Genomic DNA, 17,426 nt, shown 5'->3' with positions numbered 1-17,426 from the left:
ATCACTCAGTCACACACTTGCTGCCTGCCTGCTGCTCTATGTCCGACCCTGCCAGGTGCTGGGAAAACAGATCTATGATCAAGTCTCAAGCTCAAGAAACAACAGGAACGTGATCCATTCTGGAAGGGGCTGGGACACTGGAAAGGTTGTCACTGCTGGAGGAAGGGTCATTTCTGTCCCAGCTACCCCTACTTTTCTCTTAGCTTCTACTGTTCCTCTTCCCCTTACCAGCCCCTCCCACCCCCCAAGGGAAATGGGACATTCTTTGAATTCTTAAGGGCTCACACAAGCCTGATTCTAGGCTGCTCCCTCCGGGGTTGAGGAGTGGGGTGGGGTTCAGAGAAGCTGGGGCAGTTAACCCCTTGATTGCTGGACCACTTAAGGCTGTATTCTGGGGACTGAAGCTCCTCTGGAGGCAGCCTCTGAGCCTCTATCCCCCCAGAAAGAAGTCTGCTGTGCTCTGGAGCTTTGTGGGTGGCAGGGAGTCGATGCTTCCTCATGTCTCTTTCTAAAGATGCCAGTAGCCTAGAATTCAGTGAGCATTGGGAGTTAGAGAAATAAATCAGAGGCTTGTCCTTGTTTTCTCTGCATTTTCGTAGCTTAGTGCCAGAGTCCCAGCTTACTTTTCTTACCCTCTCCTGGGGAGGCTTTGACAAGTGAAGGTGGGGGCTCCTGCAGGCGCTGGGGTGAGCCTGAGAGAGGCAGAAGATGAAGCACCCCTGCTGTTTAACCTGCTCAGGCTGAAGTTCCTTTGTCCCTCTCTTAGCCCCAAGCCAAAGAAGTAGGTTTCCCCTCCCCTCTTCCCCTCCAGCCTTTACAGCTCTTTCCTCTGCTACACCTAGTTGATAGTTGGCCCAGCTTGGATGTTTTACCTGGGAAGGACCCTGGATAAGGGGCCCTGGGGATTCGTGACCCAGCAGTGTTACACTCTAGCTGTAATAGCATGTTGCCCAAGGCACTTGCACTTCCTCAGCCGGCATCTGCTAAGCACTTGTCTGCCAGCAAGCCAGACAGGGGATCCCAAGATAAGCCAGATGCAGACCCTGGCTGCAAGGGTTCCCTGGGGACCTATCTGAGCCTTGGTTTCTCTAGTTATAAGATGGGGATTGAAATTCCCATCCAGGGACACTGGGCCCTAGGCCAAAGAGCATTTATTGAGCACCTACTATGTGCCAGGCACTGTGTCAAGTATTTATTCTCATTCCCTTCTGTTTTCTTCCTGCCTCCAGCCCCATCCCTCACTGATATCCAGGTTCCTGCATTCTTCCCCTTGATTCTGTCCCGACCTTGTCTTGTGGACCACAGGCCTGGCTCCCTTCTCTGCAGCACTGCCTGCTTCAGGCTGGCCTTAGCCCAGTGCAGGACCCAAAGGGACAGGGAGTTGGGGACCATCCAGGGGGTGAGTGTGTGAGTTTGATGTGCAGGAAACATCTATGTTCTGCCTATCTCTGGCCAGTCCCTGAGCTCAGGGAAGAGCCAGGATCCTGTAAGTGGAAGGACAACAGAGAAGAATTTCTTTTCCCTTTGGCTTCTCAGCACTGGGCTTTAAGTTTTAGAAAGCAACTGCAAGCAGTGAAAAGGACTCTTCTCTTTCTCTCTTTGCATCCGATTTGTTCTGGAATGAAGCAGGGGAGAGAATACAGGCCAGAGCTTGAAGCAGGCCTGTCTGGTGGCAGTCAGTGCCCCCACGTACGTACGTGTGCTAACACATGTGCCTAATATGCACCTCTAGGCTGGGCCTGGGCTAGGGAAAACCTGTAGGAACCTACTGAATGGGCTGTGTTTGTGTTCACGCCGCTGGGCCCCGGCCACCCAGGCACAGCGCTGAGGCAGGGTGGGGGTGGGCTGCTTTTGCATACTAGCTAGCTGTGGAAGAATCACTATTAATGAAATTCTTTCTTGCAGCTCCTAGGTGAGTGGGGTGAGGTAGCTCTGTTTGTTAGAGAATTATGCCCTTAATTGTTTGTTTTGTAAACTGGATTCTCTGAAGTGTGTGTGGGGGTGGGTGGGTGGGTGGGGAGCAGAGGTCCCTACGTTATTCTTGGTACAAACCTGCTTCTTTCAAATGATCCAGAAGCTTGGTCATCAGATTCAAGGCGGAGACGGAGAGAAATGTGCCGTTTTGCTCCTCTTTGGGAACCTTGAATCAGTGGGAACTGTGGACAAGAGGTGGAGTTGGCAGCTTTTAGGGTGTCAAGTCAGGGGTGGGCATGAGCTGGGAGGAAAGAGATGACCCATTGCGCCCTTTCTCTCTTCATTGAGTGCAGATTTCCGGGTTCATCCTTCAGTTTCCCTGAGCTGTGGGGTGAAGGGCCAAAGAGGGTGGAGATGTTCCTGTTAAAAAGCAAAGGACTGTGGCCCTGCCTTTCTCCCAGGGTGGGGTTTGTGCTGGGTGGGGCTGGGTGCTCAAGTGTCCCTGGATTCCAGGAAACTGTGTCTAATCCCTCTGCTATAGGAGGTGGGGCAGTGGAGGACAAATCCAAGACTGGTCTAGGGCTTCCCGAGAAATCTCTGCCTCTAGCTGGAGCTGGCACCAAGAAAGGGACGGGGTGTGTGTGGTGTACTTTGGTGGTGTGGGGGTGGGGGGCAAGCTCAAAGGGGCAACTGAAGTGACCGGATGTACCCCCCACATCACTCTCCCTCCAAATCCTTACTCTCAGGGAAGGCAGGGCCTGAAGGAGCCTCAGGGATCACCTTGTCTTCTGACACTTCCATTTTACAGATGAGAAAACTGAGGCCCAGATCTTCACTGCCTTAACCTAATTTGACACAATCATTTATCTTTCTATATTGCCATCAGGGGCAAGCACGTCTTCTGTTCTCTTTTTCATTTTGTCTCTTAAACCCTAAGTACTGGTAAGTTCTTCCTCATGTCTAGCCTTGATCTTTTTGGCTGCTCATTCTTTTTCTCTGGTCAAACAATGCCTCCTTTTTGCTGTCTATCCCCACCGCTTCAGCCCCTTAGGCCTGGGGATGGGTGAGAAACTGGGTTAGAAGGGAGTTTCCCCGCCCCTGGGCAATGTTCCCAGCAGGGGCTTTTGGAATCTGCAGTTCCTTCCAGAGGCAGGATGTAGGGGCTGATTTTTTTTTTTCCCCTTTTTGGTAAAACCAAAGACTCCTTGTTGCTTTCATTGATGTATTTTTGTTCCTCCTGGAACAAAATACTGAGGTTTTTGAAGGGGTCTATCTGAGCCTGTTGGAAAGGGTGAGGCTGTGTGTAGAAAGGAGGGCTGAGCTTTCCAATGTCCCTGTGCTGTTGGCGTTGTGCCTTTGCGATGGAGCAGGACTGGTGAGTGGGGCTGGTGCCCGGCAAGCTGTCCCTGCCGCCCACCAGCCGAGGCCTTTCGGCTTCTCATGTTCCCTCCAAACAGGAAGATATCTATAAGGACCATGGACATAACCCGCTCCTGGGGAAAGCCCCCTCTCCTGCATCCCCACAGGTCGTTGTCTGACCTCTTGAGACATCTGCTTTTGAAAACTTCTAAGCTTCAAAACTTCTAAGTTCCTGAGGGAACCCAGAAGGTCTCATTTTGGGCAAACCTGGAAACGGCGATTGGGCTGAAGAATGAAGTACCTTGCTCTCCCCCTACCCTGCCAGAGCTCTGAGACCTGGAGGTAGGCTAGGGTCCACCTGATAGAAAGATGTCTGCCTGCCCTTGGCTCCTGGGCAGCTGTGAGAGTGTGCTGGGCAAGGTCTCTGTCCCTGACACTGAACCTCACTTTCCTCCTCTGTAAAATGGGCACAACAGTAATGCCTACCTTTTCTAGCCCAAAGCTGTGTGGCAGGCTTCAAGAGATTGTGCATGGAACACCATATATCAAGAAGTTACTCTGTATGCTTTAGATTCTCCTGGAGGTCCAGGCTGCTGTCAACAGTTGCCTTCTCACCCTGCCCCTTCCTGTTCTTGTTCCTTTTCGTCCTCACCTGGAGAAGCTTTTTCCTGGTGTTGTCCCCATGCCTGTCCCTCTCTCTCTTGCCCCCAGTCTTGCCCCTGTGGACTCTCTTCCATGTGTCCCTCTTCCCCAGGGAGAAAGAGTGGGGAGGGCCATTGGCCGAGGCCCACCCACCTGGAATGGTCAGCAATGGGCCAGGCATGAGCCAGCCCGTGGAAGAGACAAAACAGCCATGCTCTGGACCCAGCTTCAGGCCAGGTCTGGGACGCGCTGGTCTCCTCACCCTGCCCCAGGCTGTGGGGATGGGGTTCCAGTGGGGTCTCTATCTGGGCTGGTGGCCGCTCATCTGTCTCAGCACCCACATTGGCAGACACCTGGCAGACCCAGGTGTCCATACATCCCCATTGGGATCTGAGGGTAATAGGTTGGGTGAGCTTCAACCTGAGGACCGAGAGGGAGGGAGAAGATAAGAGTTTCCAGCAAATGTTTCTGGAAGGAGGTCAAATCCCCGAAGGAGCCCTCTTCGAAGCCTGTCCTGTTGGTGGGGGGAGGGGTCAGCACTGATGATGGCCTTCCCTCTGAAGACCTGTCTGGGCACCCATCTTCCTCACCCACGTTGTCCAAGAGGCTCCTGCGACAATCTCCAGTTTTAACCCTCATGGACTCCCCTGCAGTTGAGCGCGTTCTTGCTGTCCGTGTCTCCTCCCCACCCCCATAGACACAGTCTCCCTCTCTCCGTCTGCGCCGCCGCGCTGCTCTCCTGCCTGGAGCTGAGGACAAGGTTGCCATGGGAACCTGAAGCGCAGTGAGCAGGGAAAGGGAAAGTCAGGGTTGTCTCGCTAGGGCTGGGGGCTGGGGGTGGGGTGGGGGACAGGGTTGACCTCGCAGGAGAAATATGGATGTTGTTGCATGTTTAACTTCCTTTCTTTGGCCTGGGGTTGGGGCCTAGGGGTGGGGGATAGGATTTTGGAGGCTTTCCTGGAGCTTCTCTTTAATCTAGTTAATCTGATGCAAGATTAAAATCCCTACCCTGGGTTAAGCTGAGACAACTGGGCTGTCCCCATCCCCCCACCGTCACCACTGATGGAATTAATGTTCCTGCTCTGAGGTTGAAGATCTGGGGGGTCGGAGTGGTTTCCTTAGTTGGACGCAGCACCCACCAACCCTATCCAGAAGCCCTTACGGCACACTGGAGGATCTCCTGGGACCCATTTAAAAGACCCTTCAGGTCTGAGGTCGGGGGGACAGGTAAAGGAGTCAGGAGCACAGCAGAGGTTGTGGGAGGTATGTGAGTGTTGCCTGTAACACACAGTGGGGCTTCTGGACTTGAGGCAGAGGGTATATCTGTATATTCATCACAAGTGAGGAAGAATGCAATGTGTGTAGGAGCTGCGGAGCTGCGGAGAGGGAGTGGGAGTGGGTGGGGCTTGTCCGGTGCCTGGCTGGCTGTCCTTGGGCGCTGGAGCTGGCATTCCATTTTAACTCTGCATGTTCTGGCACACAGGAGGCCCTAGGTTTGCAGACTGGCCCTAGAGACGTCCTTGCCCTGCTCGCCAAGCTCCCCGCCACCCTGCCCCTGCTCACCAGCCTGCCTCCACGCTTCCTAAGCAGCTCTGTCTTCTCAGAATCGACCCTTCAATTTCTGCCCACATTGTCCTAGAGTCCTCTCCTCCATCCCCCTGTTTCAGGACCCTCTTCTGGCATGTGCATTTCTATTCATAGTACTCTTCTCCTCACCTCCTACCCCAAGACACTTTCAGAATGACTCAGATTTGGGGAGAGGGTCATATCAGGAGCATTCCCTCCTTAGAACCCCAGGGCCAGCCAGTTCTGCTGGAGATCTTATTTCCCGTCCTTCTGCTCTTCCCCAAGAACAGACTCCACTTGATCTTTACTTTGCCTGGAGCTCTTCCACAGTGGGTGGTCCTGGCTGTGTGGCACAGGACCAAGCCTGGGGACTGAACCCACAGCCTTAGCCCCACCTTCATCCCCAGGCCAGTTCTGTTGCCAGCTGCAGGCACCTGTGTTTGCTTTTCCGTTTTCTCCTCCCACTGCTGGGGAAGCTGCATGCCTGGGCTGACCTGGGAGGCCAGGATCCAGGAGGGGCAGTGGGGACTCTAGGGAGGGGTATACAGCTAAGAGTGCCTAAGGCACTGCGTTGCGCCCTTTCTAGCCACACTCTTCTTGGTTTAGTTCTCCAAACCCAAGTCCTGCTCTTCCCCAGCAGGGGCCCACATGGATGGCATATGTAAATGCAAGTAGCTGTGGCTCAGGATCATCAGGCGGCTGGAGAGTGTGGGTGAGAGCCCAGGGCAGGTGCACTGCTCACATTCGGCTCTCGGGCATGCCAGCCAATAGGGTGGGGCATACCTTGAAATAGGTCCCAGGAGGCAATCCATCGCTTTCCTGGGGCAGCCTGTGAGTTGGTGATCTGCAGATGGCACAACTGTGGTGGGGTGTGGTCCCTCTGCACTAGAAATGGCCAGACCCCAAGTTCCTGCTCAGAGAGCTCCCACCAGTTCCTGAGATGGTTGGGGCTCCTATGGGCCCCCCAGCTGCTCACATACCAGCATATTGGCATGGATGTGCTGGTATGTGGATGTGTTATCTCTCCGTAGGAGGTTTGCTGGGTGTCCTCATCATGACCCATGCTTCCCTGTTCCCCAGGGATAAAGAGTGGGGAGGGCCATTGGCAGAGACCCACCCACCTGGGATGATCAACAATGGGCCAGGCATGAGCTGGCCCATGGAAGAGACATGGAGCAGCTATGCTCTGGACCCAGCTTCAGGCCAGTTAATTCTGGGAGGCAATGGTCTCTTCACCCTGCCTAAGGCTATGGGGGTGGGGTTCCAGCAGGTTACTAGCTGGGCTGGTGGCCCCTTGTCTGTCTCAGCACCTATGTTGGTGGACCCAGGTGTCCATACATCCCCACTGGGATCTAAGGGTAATAAGTTGGGGGAACTTCAACCTGAAGACAGAGAAGGAGGGAAAAGATAAGAGTTTCCAGTAATTGTTTCTGGAAGGAGGTCAATCAAATCACTTACCTCTTCCTCCAGGAAGCCCTCCGAGGTATCTGTGTTCCTTTCCCCTTGATTTCTGACTCCTTGTCCCTCTTGCCCCTCCTCTGCTTAGTGGTCTCTATTTCTTATCTTGGCTGAAGCTTTGTCCTGTTACCATGCCCATCTTCTCTCCAATCTGGCTGGGCCCCCCTAGGTGGCTCAGCCTGTTCTCCCTCCCGGTGAGATAGACTCTAAGGCACGAATTATCCCCACAAGGGTAATTAGAAACCCTCAGAGAGGTTCCCGATGCCCTCCCATTGGTTCAGGACAGTGTTCTGTGGTCAGCTGGCCCCTTAGGCCTCAGACCCCAGTTCAGCCAGGCCAGACTGAGGCTGAGCTGTGTTTCCATCTCCTTGGCTATGGTCCTGTCACAGGAGGGTGGGGGTGCTGCCCAAGGGGAAGAGGAAGTTTCCAGGGGAGAGCCAGGGGCCTGAGAGAAGCCTAGCAGTTCCTGCCCCTTCCCCTGAGTGACCCCACTCTGTCTTTTTCTGTCCTGCAGACACTACCCTAAGCAGTCCTTCACCATGGTGGCTGATACCCCGGAAAACCTCCGCCTCAAGCAACAGAGCGAGCTCCAGAGTCAGGTGAGGGGGTGGGGCGGCACTGTGGCCCCGTGGTGGCTGTTGTAACCCCCAGATTTGGCAAGGGCCTTTTCCCCTTGTAGCTGCGGAAATCCTAGTTCTGGGCTTGTCCCCCTACCCTGCCCCTGCTCCCAGTTGCTCCATATTTCCTCACCTTATCAAAGGAGTTAGGGCTGGCATGTCGCACAAAGTCGCTCTGTTGTGGGGAGGACTTGGGGAGCTGGGGGTGTCTTTCATTCTTTCTGCTCCAGAAGAATTGAGGTGGCCCCCCGAAAGTGTATGTCCTCCAGGAAGCAGTTCCTTCCTCATCCTCCCCACTCACAATCACCCATACGGAATGGGCGTAGAAGAGACCAGAAAACTTCCCTCTCCACCCTCATGCCATCTGAGGTTACACAGCTGACCCGATCCTCTCTTAGCCATGTCCCCCAATGCCCTCCATCCCCGGGGCACGGCAGATGGGGACCTCGCCACAGGCTGACTGCCTTTGTCTCTTTGGGCCTGATTTTCGTGAGCCCCAGCTGAGCTGGGAGAGGTGCCTGTCCTGTAGTAGGGGAGGAGGCAGGGTTCTGGCCCCAGGCAGAACTCGGTCTTTAGGGGACACTAAGGAACAAGCATAGGGTCCAGCAGCCTTGAGGCCAGCCCCTGCCTGAAAGCTAGGCTGAGAGGTGCAGTGGGCTGGGCCCTGGGGAACTTAGCCAAGTGGTGGGCTCCCAGGGCCAGGAAAATGTTGCCAGGGATCCATTAGACCACAGGAGAGTGATCCCTCCAGATCCCTGGGGCTCCTGCTAGCTGATCTTTATGTGACCTCTTTGCATCCTTGTCTCTCAGCTGGTTGCACTGTGGAGAGCCCTCTGTGCTGTAGGGGGCCTGGCTTGCATTCTCTTGGTTAATCCTCATGGTAACCCTGCGAGAGAGGTACTGTTACCCCATTGCACAGATGCAGAGACCAAGGCTCACAGGCGTTAAGGGGCTTTCAGAGATCATACAGGGAGGGAGAAGCACAGGTAATGACATTAACAGCTAACATACTGCGAGCCTACTACTCTGCACATAGCAGCTCATTTATCCCTCATGACAGCCTGGGATCATCCTCGCTTTATGGATGAGCAAACAGATGCCGGTGGCAGAGCTGACATTGACTGCAGCTTCTCCTGAAACTCGTGCTCTTTTCTGGTTTCTACCCTGCAAGGAGAACTGTCTCTACCTTAATAATAAGCACGATAGTCCCTTATGCTGGTGAGAGCCTTTGTAGCTTAGCAGGTGCTTTTACTCCCTTACCTCATTTATCCTTGACCCTATCCTGCGGGAAATAGAAGTTCTCTTAGCCCCATTTTACACATGAGGGAATCGAGGCTGAGCGAGGCACCAAGCTTTGCTCGTTGATATGCATGGAAGTGCTAGTGTGAGGATTTGGGCTCTGGTCTTTTCCCTCCAAGCTTGGTGACCTTGACCATGCACCACTCGGGTGGAGCCTGAGGGTCAGTCTCTGGAGTGTTCCAGTGTGGGGGAAGTGAGGGGAGTTGGCCTCTCCTGGAGAGGCAGCCCAGCTGACATCAGCCAGCCCATCCCTACCCTACTGGGTCTCTGCTGATGGAGGAGGGCTGGTGGCCCTACTGGCAGGGACAGAGGTCAGAGGCAGCCAGCGGCTTGGCGCCTGGTCTGCACAGGGACTATTCTGGCATAGTCAGAACTAGCCAGGCCCCGACCACCTCCTTTACTCCCCACCTGTGGGAAGCCCACTGGGGCCAGAGGCAGAGGGGGGCTCACAGGGCAGGCAGCCAGAGTGTCATGGGGCAGCCCGTACTCGCCCCACAGCTTGAGAGGGGCCATCAGGACCCCACATGCTGGGAGCCATGTCAGAGGGACCGGGAGGAACAGATGCAGGGATAAAGGCCAGGCCCAGAGGTGTCTGAGTGTGTGCTCACACACAGGCAAGCGAGAGACACGTGCACAGCGCTCTTGGGAGGAGAAATTCAAACCCGCGGGCAGCAGAGATCTTAATACCCCCAGCCTTTGTTAGTCTCACAAAAGCAAGGCTGCAGCTCTTTTTAACCCTGGAACCCAATCCTCTGGGGGTGTGCTCTGTGTGGGGAAGCAGCTCCTGCCTAGGAATGAGGAGCAGGGAGCAGGCGGACAGGGCATGCCCTTGGCAGGAGCCATTTCTGTTCCTCTTCAGGGAAGGCGGGCCCTGCACACAGGGTCCAAAGGCTCCTGGGCCCCCCCCTTTCTCCCCAGGGGCCTGGCCTGCTCCTCACCTCTCCGGCTCCTGGGCTCCCAGGCCCTGTCCCTTGGGCAGTCTGGGGAGATCATGAGAATGGCAGCTACTCCGCTAGGTACTCCCTGAGGGCCAGACACTGCTGCACCTCCACCTGACCTCACTGCGTCCACACAGCTGCTTGATACAAGGGGAGGACTCTTATTATCCACATTGTGCAGATGGAAAGACTTAGGTTTAGGGGGCCAGAGGCATATTTCAAGCCCAGTTTTGTTCTTAACAGATTTGCAGCTGGTTGTGCCATCCAGACCTGTATTCTCAGCCTGTAGGAGGCACCTTCACCAGTGGGTTTTTGGGGGCTTGGTAGGGTGCAGATTTCATCGGCGCACCCAAGGGGCTTTTAGTTGGCAGCTCTGGGTGAGACTGAGGGCTCTGCATTTTGATATACTTCCCTGGTGATCGTGATGAGGGTCCCGCAGCTCTAATCTACCAAGTTCTCAGAGGCTGGGGACAGTTGGTAGGGACGGATGGCTGGTTGGGGTTGGCATGGGCAGGTCAAGGGGAAAGGACCTGGCTTCTTTGCAGGTCTGCTTCTGCCTTCCTTCCACCTCCTCCCAGCTATGTGGTCTGGGGTTGGCCGCTAGCCTATTTGGGCCATAGATTTTTTTTTTCACTCTCATTATTGTAAATGTAACATATACAAAGCAAAAAAAGCAAAAAGCAATAGTTTTCAAAGTACTCTCCAACAAGTAGTTACAGGACAGATCCCAGAGTTTATCATGGGCTACTAAAACATCATCTCAGACTTTTCCTTCTAGCTGCTCCAGAACATTGGAGGCTAGAAGAAATAAATATTTTTTATCATCACAATTGACTTTTTTGTGAAAAATAACATATATATGAAAAAGCAATAAATTTTAAAGGACAGCACAACAATTAAGTTGTAGAACAGATTTCAGAGTTATGGATTACGATTCCACAATTTTAAGTTTTTACTTCTAGCTGCTCTAAGATACTGGAGACTAAAAGAAATATCAATATAATGATTCAGCAATCATACCTGTTTGTTAACACTACCTTCTCTGTATAGCTCCATCACCACCTTTGGTCTTTTCCTACTCTTTAAGGGTATTTGGGCTATGCCCATTCTAACTTTTTCATGTTGGAAGGGGCTGTCAGTATTATGGGATAGGGGGTGGAGCTATCAGATGTTCTGAAGAAGTTGAGTCCTCTAGGTTTCAGGGCTTATCTGGTCCAGGGACCCACCTGGAGGTTGTTGGCTTCTGGAAAGTTACCCTAGTGCTTGGAACCTTTGTAAAATCATATCTTACCCTAGGTGTACTGTGGGATTGGCTGGGATGGTTTTGGTTGGGTGGGCCTTAGATTTCTTTCCTCACCTGTAAAATGATGACAGCAGGCCCTGGTGTCTTAGAGCATGGGGGCTGACCTGGCTGGGGGTGGTGACAAGTTCTGGTTCCTGTGCCCGCTGTGGGGGCAGGGCTGCCCTAGAGCTGCTGTTTGTGGCTGGCGGAAGGGGAAGTGGAAGTCTCTGCTGCCCCACCCCATCCCACCAGGGTGTCAGCAGGGCTCTTTCCAGAGCCCCTTTCCTGGGCCTACCTTGGTGTGTCTCAGCTCTTCTCTGTCTCTTAGGAAGCTCCCTATGCTATTTCAACCTTATTTCTCTTCCGGTCTCTATATTGGTCTCCAAAGTGGCACTTTGGGTGTCTGGGACACTAGAGCTTCCTCTGTAGGGGAGGTAACCACAGAGCTGCCCAGGAATGACCCTCTGGGTGGTCCTGCCCATACTGTCTGGCAGGGAGCTGACAACTTGGCCCGAGCCATCCCATTCCTTGCTTGCAGCTCCCCACCCCATCGCCAGGCTGACTAGAGGCAGCAACTTGGGGGTAGGGGACTAAACTGAGGAAGGGGTCGCTGTGGCCCGCTCAGCCCAGGGAGAAGTGCAAGGGGACTGTCTCATTTTGTCCCTCATTTGTCACATCTGCATGGTGCTGTCCTAGCACAGTATGAGAAATGCCACCGAGGGGAACGGGAGCGGGAAGTGTGGTGAGAGCTGCGCGCTGGGGCAGAGTTTCCATCTCCACCCCACTCCACACACCCCCATCCCGTGACCTGCACGACCGTGGCATATGAATCCTGCTCAACCAACACTAGCTGTGTGACCTTGGGCAAGTTATTTAAACTTTCTGAGCTTTAAGCCTTCATCTATAAAATGGGGATAATAATCAAAAGGATGTTGTGAGGATTTTAGACTATGTTAAGCACTTAGAACAGCTCCTGGCCCAGGGTAAGCATGTTTGCTACGGCTGTTCTGGAAAGGAGAGGAAATGGGACTTGGGACTGATGAAGTCTGGGAACCGATACAGCGACCTTTTGCTTCCAGCCCTGGCTTTTTTGGTTAGCTCTCTTCCACATCTGTGTGTGTCTAGTTTAAAAACGGATTTCTTTTCTGTTAGAAGGGGCGGGTCATGTGATATGTGGTCCCAGCACATAGTAGGCACTATTTGGAAATTGTTATATTCCACAATTTTAAGTTTTTACTTCTAGCTGCTCTAAGATACTGGAGACTAAAAGAAATATCAATATAATGATTCAGCAATCATACCTTTTGTTAACACTACCTTCTCTGTATAGCTCCATCACCACCTTTGGTCTTTTCCTACTCTTTAAGGGTATTTGGGCTATGCCCATTCTAACTTTTTCATGTTGGAAGGGGCTGTCAGTATTATGGGATAGGGGGTGGAGCTATCTGATGTTGTAAATATATTTTTTAATTTATTTATTAATTTAAAAAAATTAAGAACAAACGAGCAAAAACTTTAACATATAATTCTGTTCTACATATATATTCAGTAATTCTCAATATCATCACATAGTTGCATATTCATATTTCTTAGAACATTTGCATCAATTCAGAAAAAGAAATAAAAAGACAACAGAAGAAGAAATAAAACAATAACAGGAAAAAAAAGATTATACATACCATACCCCTTACCCCTCACTTTCATTTATCACTAGCATTTCAAACTAAATTTATTATTTTTTTTATTGGGTACATGGTCTGGGAATTGAACCCGGGTCTCCTGCATGGAAGGCGGTCATCCTAACCACTAAACTACCTGTGCACCCCAAACTAAATTTATTTTAACATTTGTTCCTCCTATTATTTGTTTTTATTCAGTATTGTAAATATTTTTTAAGCCATGCTCTTCCCTCTTAGAGTGGATCAACAAAGTAATTATTTTCCAGATATGTGCCTGTTCACATGGAGATTGTCTGCATTCGATTTGTCCATCCTCCATTCAACAACCGCTTATTGGTACCTAGGGGGTAGGAGAAGGGACATGGGGCCGCTAACTAACTAAAAAGCCAACTTGCGTGGGCAGCAGCTGTTTGACGCATTGCAGAGAGCAATGGGCTGGGCTTGGGGAGCGCTGCCATCAGTCCTGCCCTGCTCTAACTGGTCCGGTGGCCCTTCTCTCCTGCAGGGACCTCTGTCCTCTCCTGGAGAGCCATCACTAATGACAGGGCAAATGCTCCTGCTTGGGCGATGAGGGATCCCCAATGGGGGCACCAGGGAGGGCCCTCCCTGCTCTCCTGGCCCCCCACTCTTTAACTCTTCTACCCCCACTGAAAGTCAATGGCCTCTCAGAACCTTCGGGGCCTGAAAGTGCTTAAAAATGGTCACACACTCCAGAGCCAGGTAGGCTTTTAGGGATCAACTAGGCAGCCCCCCTCAGGGGGCCCAGAGAGGGGGACTCACCAGGGTCCCCACTTGCCGAGGGACTCAAAGCAAAGTGGTATTGAGCCCAGGCCTCTGTTCTTTCTCAGCCCCCATTTGGCCCCAACCTTGCCTCTCCAGGTCTCCCGTGCCAGCAGTGAAATGAATTATCCTTCCCCAGCAGGGAGGGGAGGCAGTTCCTGAGCCTGGGAACCAGCTGACATCATGCAGTGTCGCCATGGCAATTGTTCCCCTGGATTAGGGACCTGACCCTTAGGAAGCCAAGGAAGGAGTGGGGACTAGCATTTGCTCCGCACTTTCATGCTGGCAAAGCACTTTTGCACCTACCCTGTCATATTTACTGAGCCCCTGTCTGCAGTGTGCCCCATTGCTCGGAATGATTGGTCCATGAGCCCCATTTTACAGATGTGGAAACTGAGCCCTGACACGTTAAGTCACTTGCCCAAGATGACTCAGCTAGTGAGAGACTGAGCTTGGTTAGTACCAGTCCTGCCTGGCTCTGTGCTCATAGATGATGGCATGTGGCCCCCACTCCATATTTTAATTGATTGTTATGAAAACCCTTTTACAAACAAGGAAACTAAAACCTGAAGCCTTGGATTCTGGGCTTCTGTATCTGAAGTGCTTCTGCATCTCAGTGCCTTCCTTTCCATGATGGCCCCTTACCAGAGGGCCTCAACCGCCCACTGAGTGTCCCTGTACTGGCTCAGGGCTTTCCGGCTGGGCAAGTTCTGGGCCTTTAGGGTGTATTGGTGCCTGTATTGACAGTGTTAACTTCTGGTCTCATGGGAGCCAGCACATCCGAGCCTTTTTAGTTTTGATCAGAGCAAAGGAAGGGTCCCACAACTCCCCCAAACTCTTCTGGAACCTTTTAGGAAGAAGAATCCCAAGATGGGTGAGCTGGGGCTTCAAGGGACAAGCAAGGACCCGTGGCCCCTGGGGGATGTGCACATGGCTGCATCTGTGTGTGCTGTTGGTCGGGTCAGAGCTGCAACTCTGCATGGCGGCTAATGACTGTACACCTGGGAGCCGCCTGGGCTCATCATCCTGGAAACTCCCTAGGCCCTGAGCCTTGTGTCCTGGGCTGACCTGCACTCCAGGACAGTGCAGCCTCCGTGGAGGAAATCCAGGCAGCTGGTGGAAGCTGGAACAGCTGGCTGCAGGGGTGGATAGTGAAGTTTCCGGAAGCCAATAAACAGTTCCCTGTCTCAGGGGCATTTGCTGGCCTCCATTCAGTTCTTCAAAACCCCAAGGGGAGAATAAGCTCTTCTTCATGTTTCAATTCCTTTCATATTGGGGAAGTTCTTTCTGATGTCTGACTTGAGCTAGTAGGATTTTTTCCCTGGAACTTGGAACATTGTTCTGAAATGCATTGTCTGCCCCCCACCAGTTTCCTCTCCAGTGGCTGTGACTTCAGAAGTTGGCCTGGCAGGCTCTAGGAAGCCACCAGGCCCTGCCAAAGGCTTGCTGATTGAGGCTTCCCTGTGGCTATCTCACCACCCATTTTGCCAACTTTGGCCCTTGGCAAAGCCCTCTCTCAGTTGGCCACTTAAAAACTTCCCTGGGCTCCTGATGGGTAGGGCCCTCTTCTGGCTAGGGGAGGGTTGGGACAGTCCTGGGAGCTCTGCCTTCCTGTCACTTTCAAGTGGGATGGATATGCTAGGAAAGGTCTGGAGTTAGGCAGAGGGAGGGCTTACCCCCTGGTGGCTCTGGGCATTTGCCACTTTACTACGCGATAGTGGGCAGGGAACTTTGCCTTTCAGTGCGTCAGTTTCTTTATCTGTAAAATGGGGCTAATCATAGTGAGACTTAAATGAAATCCTTCATGTAAGGTGCTTGCATCAGAATGCACTCAATAAATATCAGTGGGTTATTAGGGTTGATCGATATCACTCTTTGGCTAAAAGCTCCTGCTTCAAACTGAGGCTAGGAGTCACTGCACTGGGGATTTCTGGTTCAGATCATTCCCCTGGCTCCCTACCCCCTAGCTTCTGGCCACAGGCCGCTCTTTCTGCTCGCCTTGCCTGACTCTGGTCCTTCTCCCTCCCTGCGGTCTCAGGTGCGCTACAAGGAGGAGTTCGAGAAGAACAAGGGCAAAGGCTTCAGTGTGGTGGCAGACACACCCGAGCTCCAGAGAATCAAGAAGACCCAGGACCAGATCAGTAACGTAAGCCCCCCAGACCCCGTGGCACCCACACCGACCCGCCGCCTTCCTCTCCCTGCTCCTCCCTGCTCACCCAGCAGACATGAATGAGGCCATTTCTATTCACTGCCTCTGTCATCCTGGGTGGGCCTGTCTGGTGGCTGGTGGAGCAGAGGGAAGAGGAGAATTTGGGCTTCTCAGATGCCTTTCCTCTGTTCACCCCCGGACTTCCTCGCCCTCAGCCCACGCAGCATTTCCGCGTTGAAAGAACTGTATTTTGCGCGACTTTGCAGGGAGGGCTGTGTATGCTAAGTCACCCCACTCTCTCTGAAGCTGTGTTCTTTTTTTCTGGGTATAGTGAGCATCAGGATGCGGCCTGGGTGTTTCATTTTAGCACAAAATTCAAACCTGGGTGGTGTGGGGGCTGGGAGGGGCAGGCCTCCCCCTTGTCTGCCTCTGGGTGCTGACATTGCAGTCATTTCCGCCCTCCTGTGGCCTCCTCCCCCACCTTGGCTTGCTCTTCCTTCCTGTGTAAAAACCCCAGCCTGAATTGCCCACTGGCCCCTCACACCCTGGCTTGGGCCCTCCTGGGCCCGAGACAGTCAGCAGGGTGCGGCTACAGCGGGGGTGGGTTGGAGTATGAGTGGCAGATTCATGGCTCCCAGCATTGTGCATCCCCCCTGGCACCTGTGGCCAGGGGACAGAGCCACAGACCAGCAACCCATTTCACTCTGGGCCTTGGGCCTGGGGAGGCTGCCAGTGGGGCCCTGGGCATGTGGGGGTGGGGTGCTGCTGTACACCATGAACACGCAACAGAGGCAATAACCCGTGCCCAGGTCTTGGAGCACAGAGCTGCAGGGTGTGTCCAGCCTGGACTAGGAGGTTCTACAAAATGAAGGAGTGGGCAAACAGTTGTCTACACGCCTGTTAACAGGAAGGAATTGGAGAGTTGCCCAGTGTCGCTCTGGACGGGGGTGCTGGGAACGGAGGCTGGGGAAGGCCCTGCACTAAAGCTGGTCCAGCCAGCTTCCACCTCCAGGCTCCATAACCTTCTCCCATCCCTCTGCCAGGCCTTGCTTCTGTGTCTGTGCTTGGAGTGGGCTTCCTGCAGCGAGTCACATGGAGTTCCGAAGCCCAGGACAGCCAGCAGCCAGCTGAACCAGCAAAACTTTATTTCACTGAAACCTACATAGAGAATACTTTTCTATCATGACCCACCACATGGACATGCATATAATTAGAGAGAAAACAGAATCAAAAGTTTCATGAAAGAGTATAGATATTTCCATTCTGTTATCTTTTAAAGATGCTGGCGGCAGACTCTCTCAAAGGCTTTCACAACCCAGTTTGAAATAAGTGGCCTGAGGAAGTGGAGCATGTTCTAACCCCCGAGGGCTCTAGTACCTCTTTGTCCCCCAAAAGTCTGTCATAGTTGCCTCTTTATAAGTCAGGGCCTGGCCTCACCTCCCAGGGCTTCTGAAGAGTAAAGGATAGAAGGTTGTCATGTCTTTAGCTACCAATGTGGAAAGGGCTTAGGGGCTGGGGAATAGATTGGGGTGATGGTGGGGGCGGGGAGGGTTGGTGGGGATAACTGGAACAAAGACATTTGTATTTTATCATTGACACTTGTCCTGGTCTCCAACCGCTCTACCTCCAACAAACTCACTCATTGCTTCCCACTTTGAGAATGGGGGCAAGAACAAACAAACACGCCCAGTCATCTCTGCCTCCCTTTCTCTGGACAGCTTCCAGAAAACTCCATGCCTAACC

General features: G+C 52.8%; 1 protein-coding gene across 2 annotated transcripts in view; it reads left to right on the top strand.

Moving 5' to 3' along the window:
* The window catches only part of LASP1 (LIM and SH3 protein 1), a 44,044-nt gene that overhangs the window by 8,574 nt on the left and 18,044 nt on the right, over nt 1-17,426 (top strand). For both annotated transcript variants that reach the window (XM_077164564.1, XM_077164565.1), the window contains exons 3-4: nt 7,454-7,538; nt 15,573-15,680. In XM_077164564.1, the coding sequence (XP_077020679.1) occupies nt 7,454-7,538; nt 15,573-15,680 (193 nt within the window). The remainder of the gene's footprint in view (nt 1-7,453; nt 7,539-15,572; nt 15,681-17,426) is intronic.

This window comes from Tamandua tetradactyla, chromosome 6 (genome assembly GCF_023851605.1).
Source record: "Tamandua tetradactyla isolate mTamTet1 chromosome 6, mTamTet1.pri, whole genome shotgun sequence".
NCBI classification, from domain to species: Eukaryota; Metazoa; Chordata; class Mammalia; order Pilosa; family Myrmecophagidae; genus Tamandua; species Tamandua tetradactyla.
This window is presented reverse-complemented; position numbering and strand designations above follow the sequence as displayed.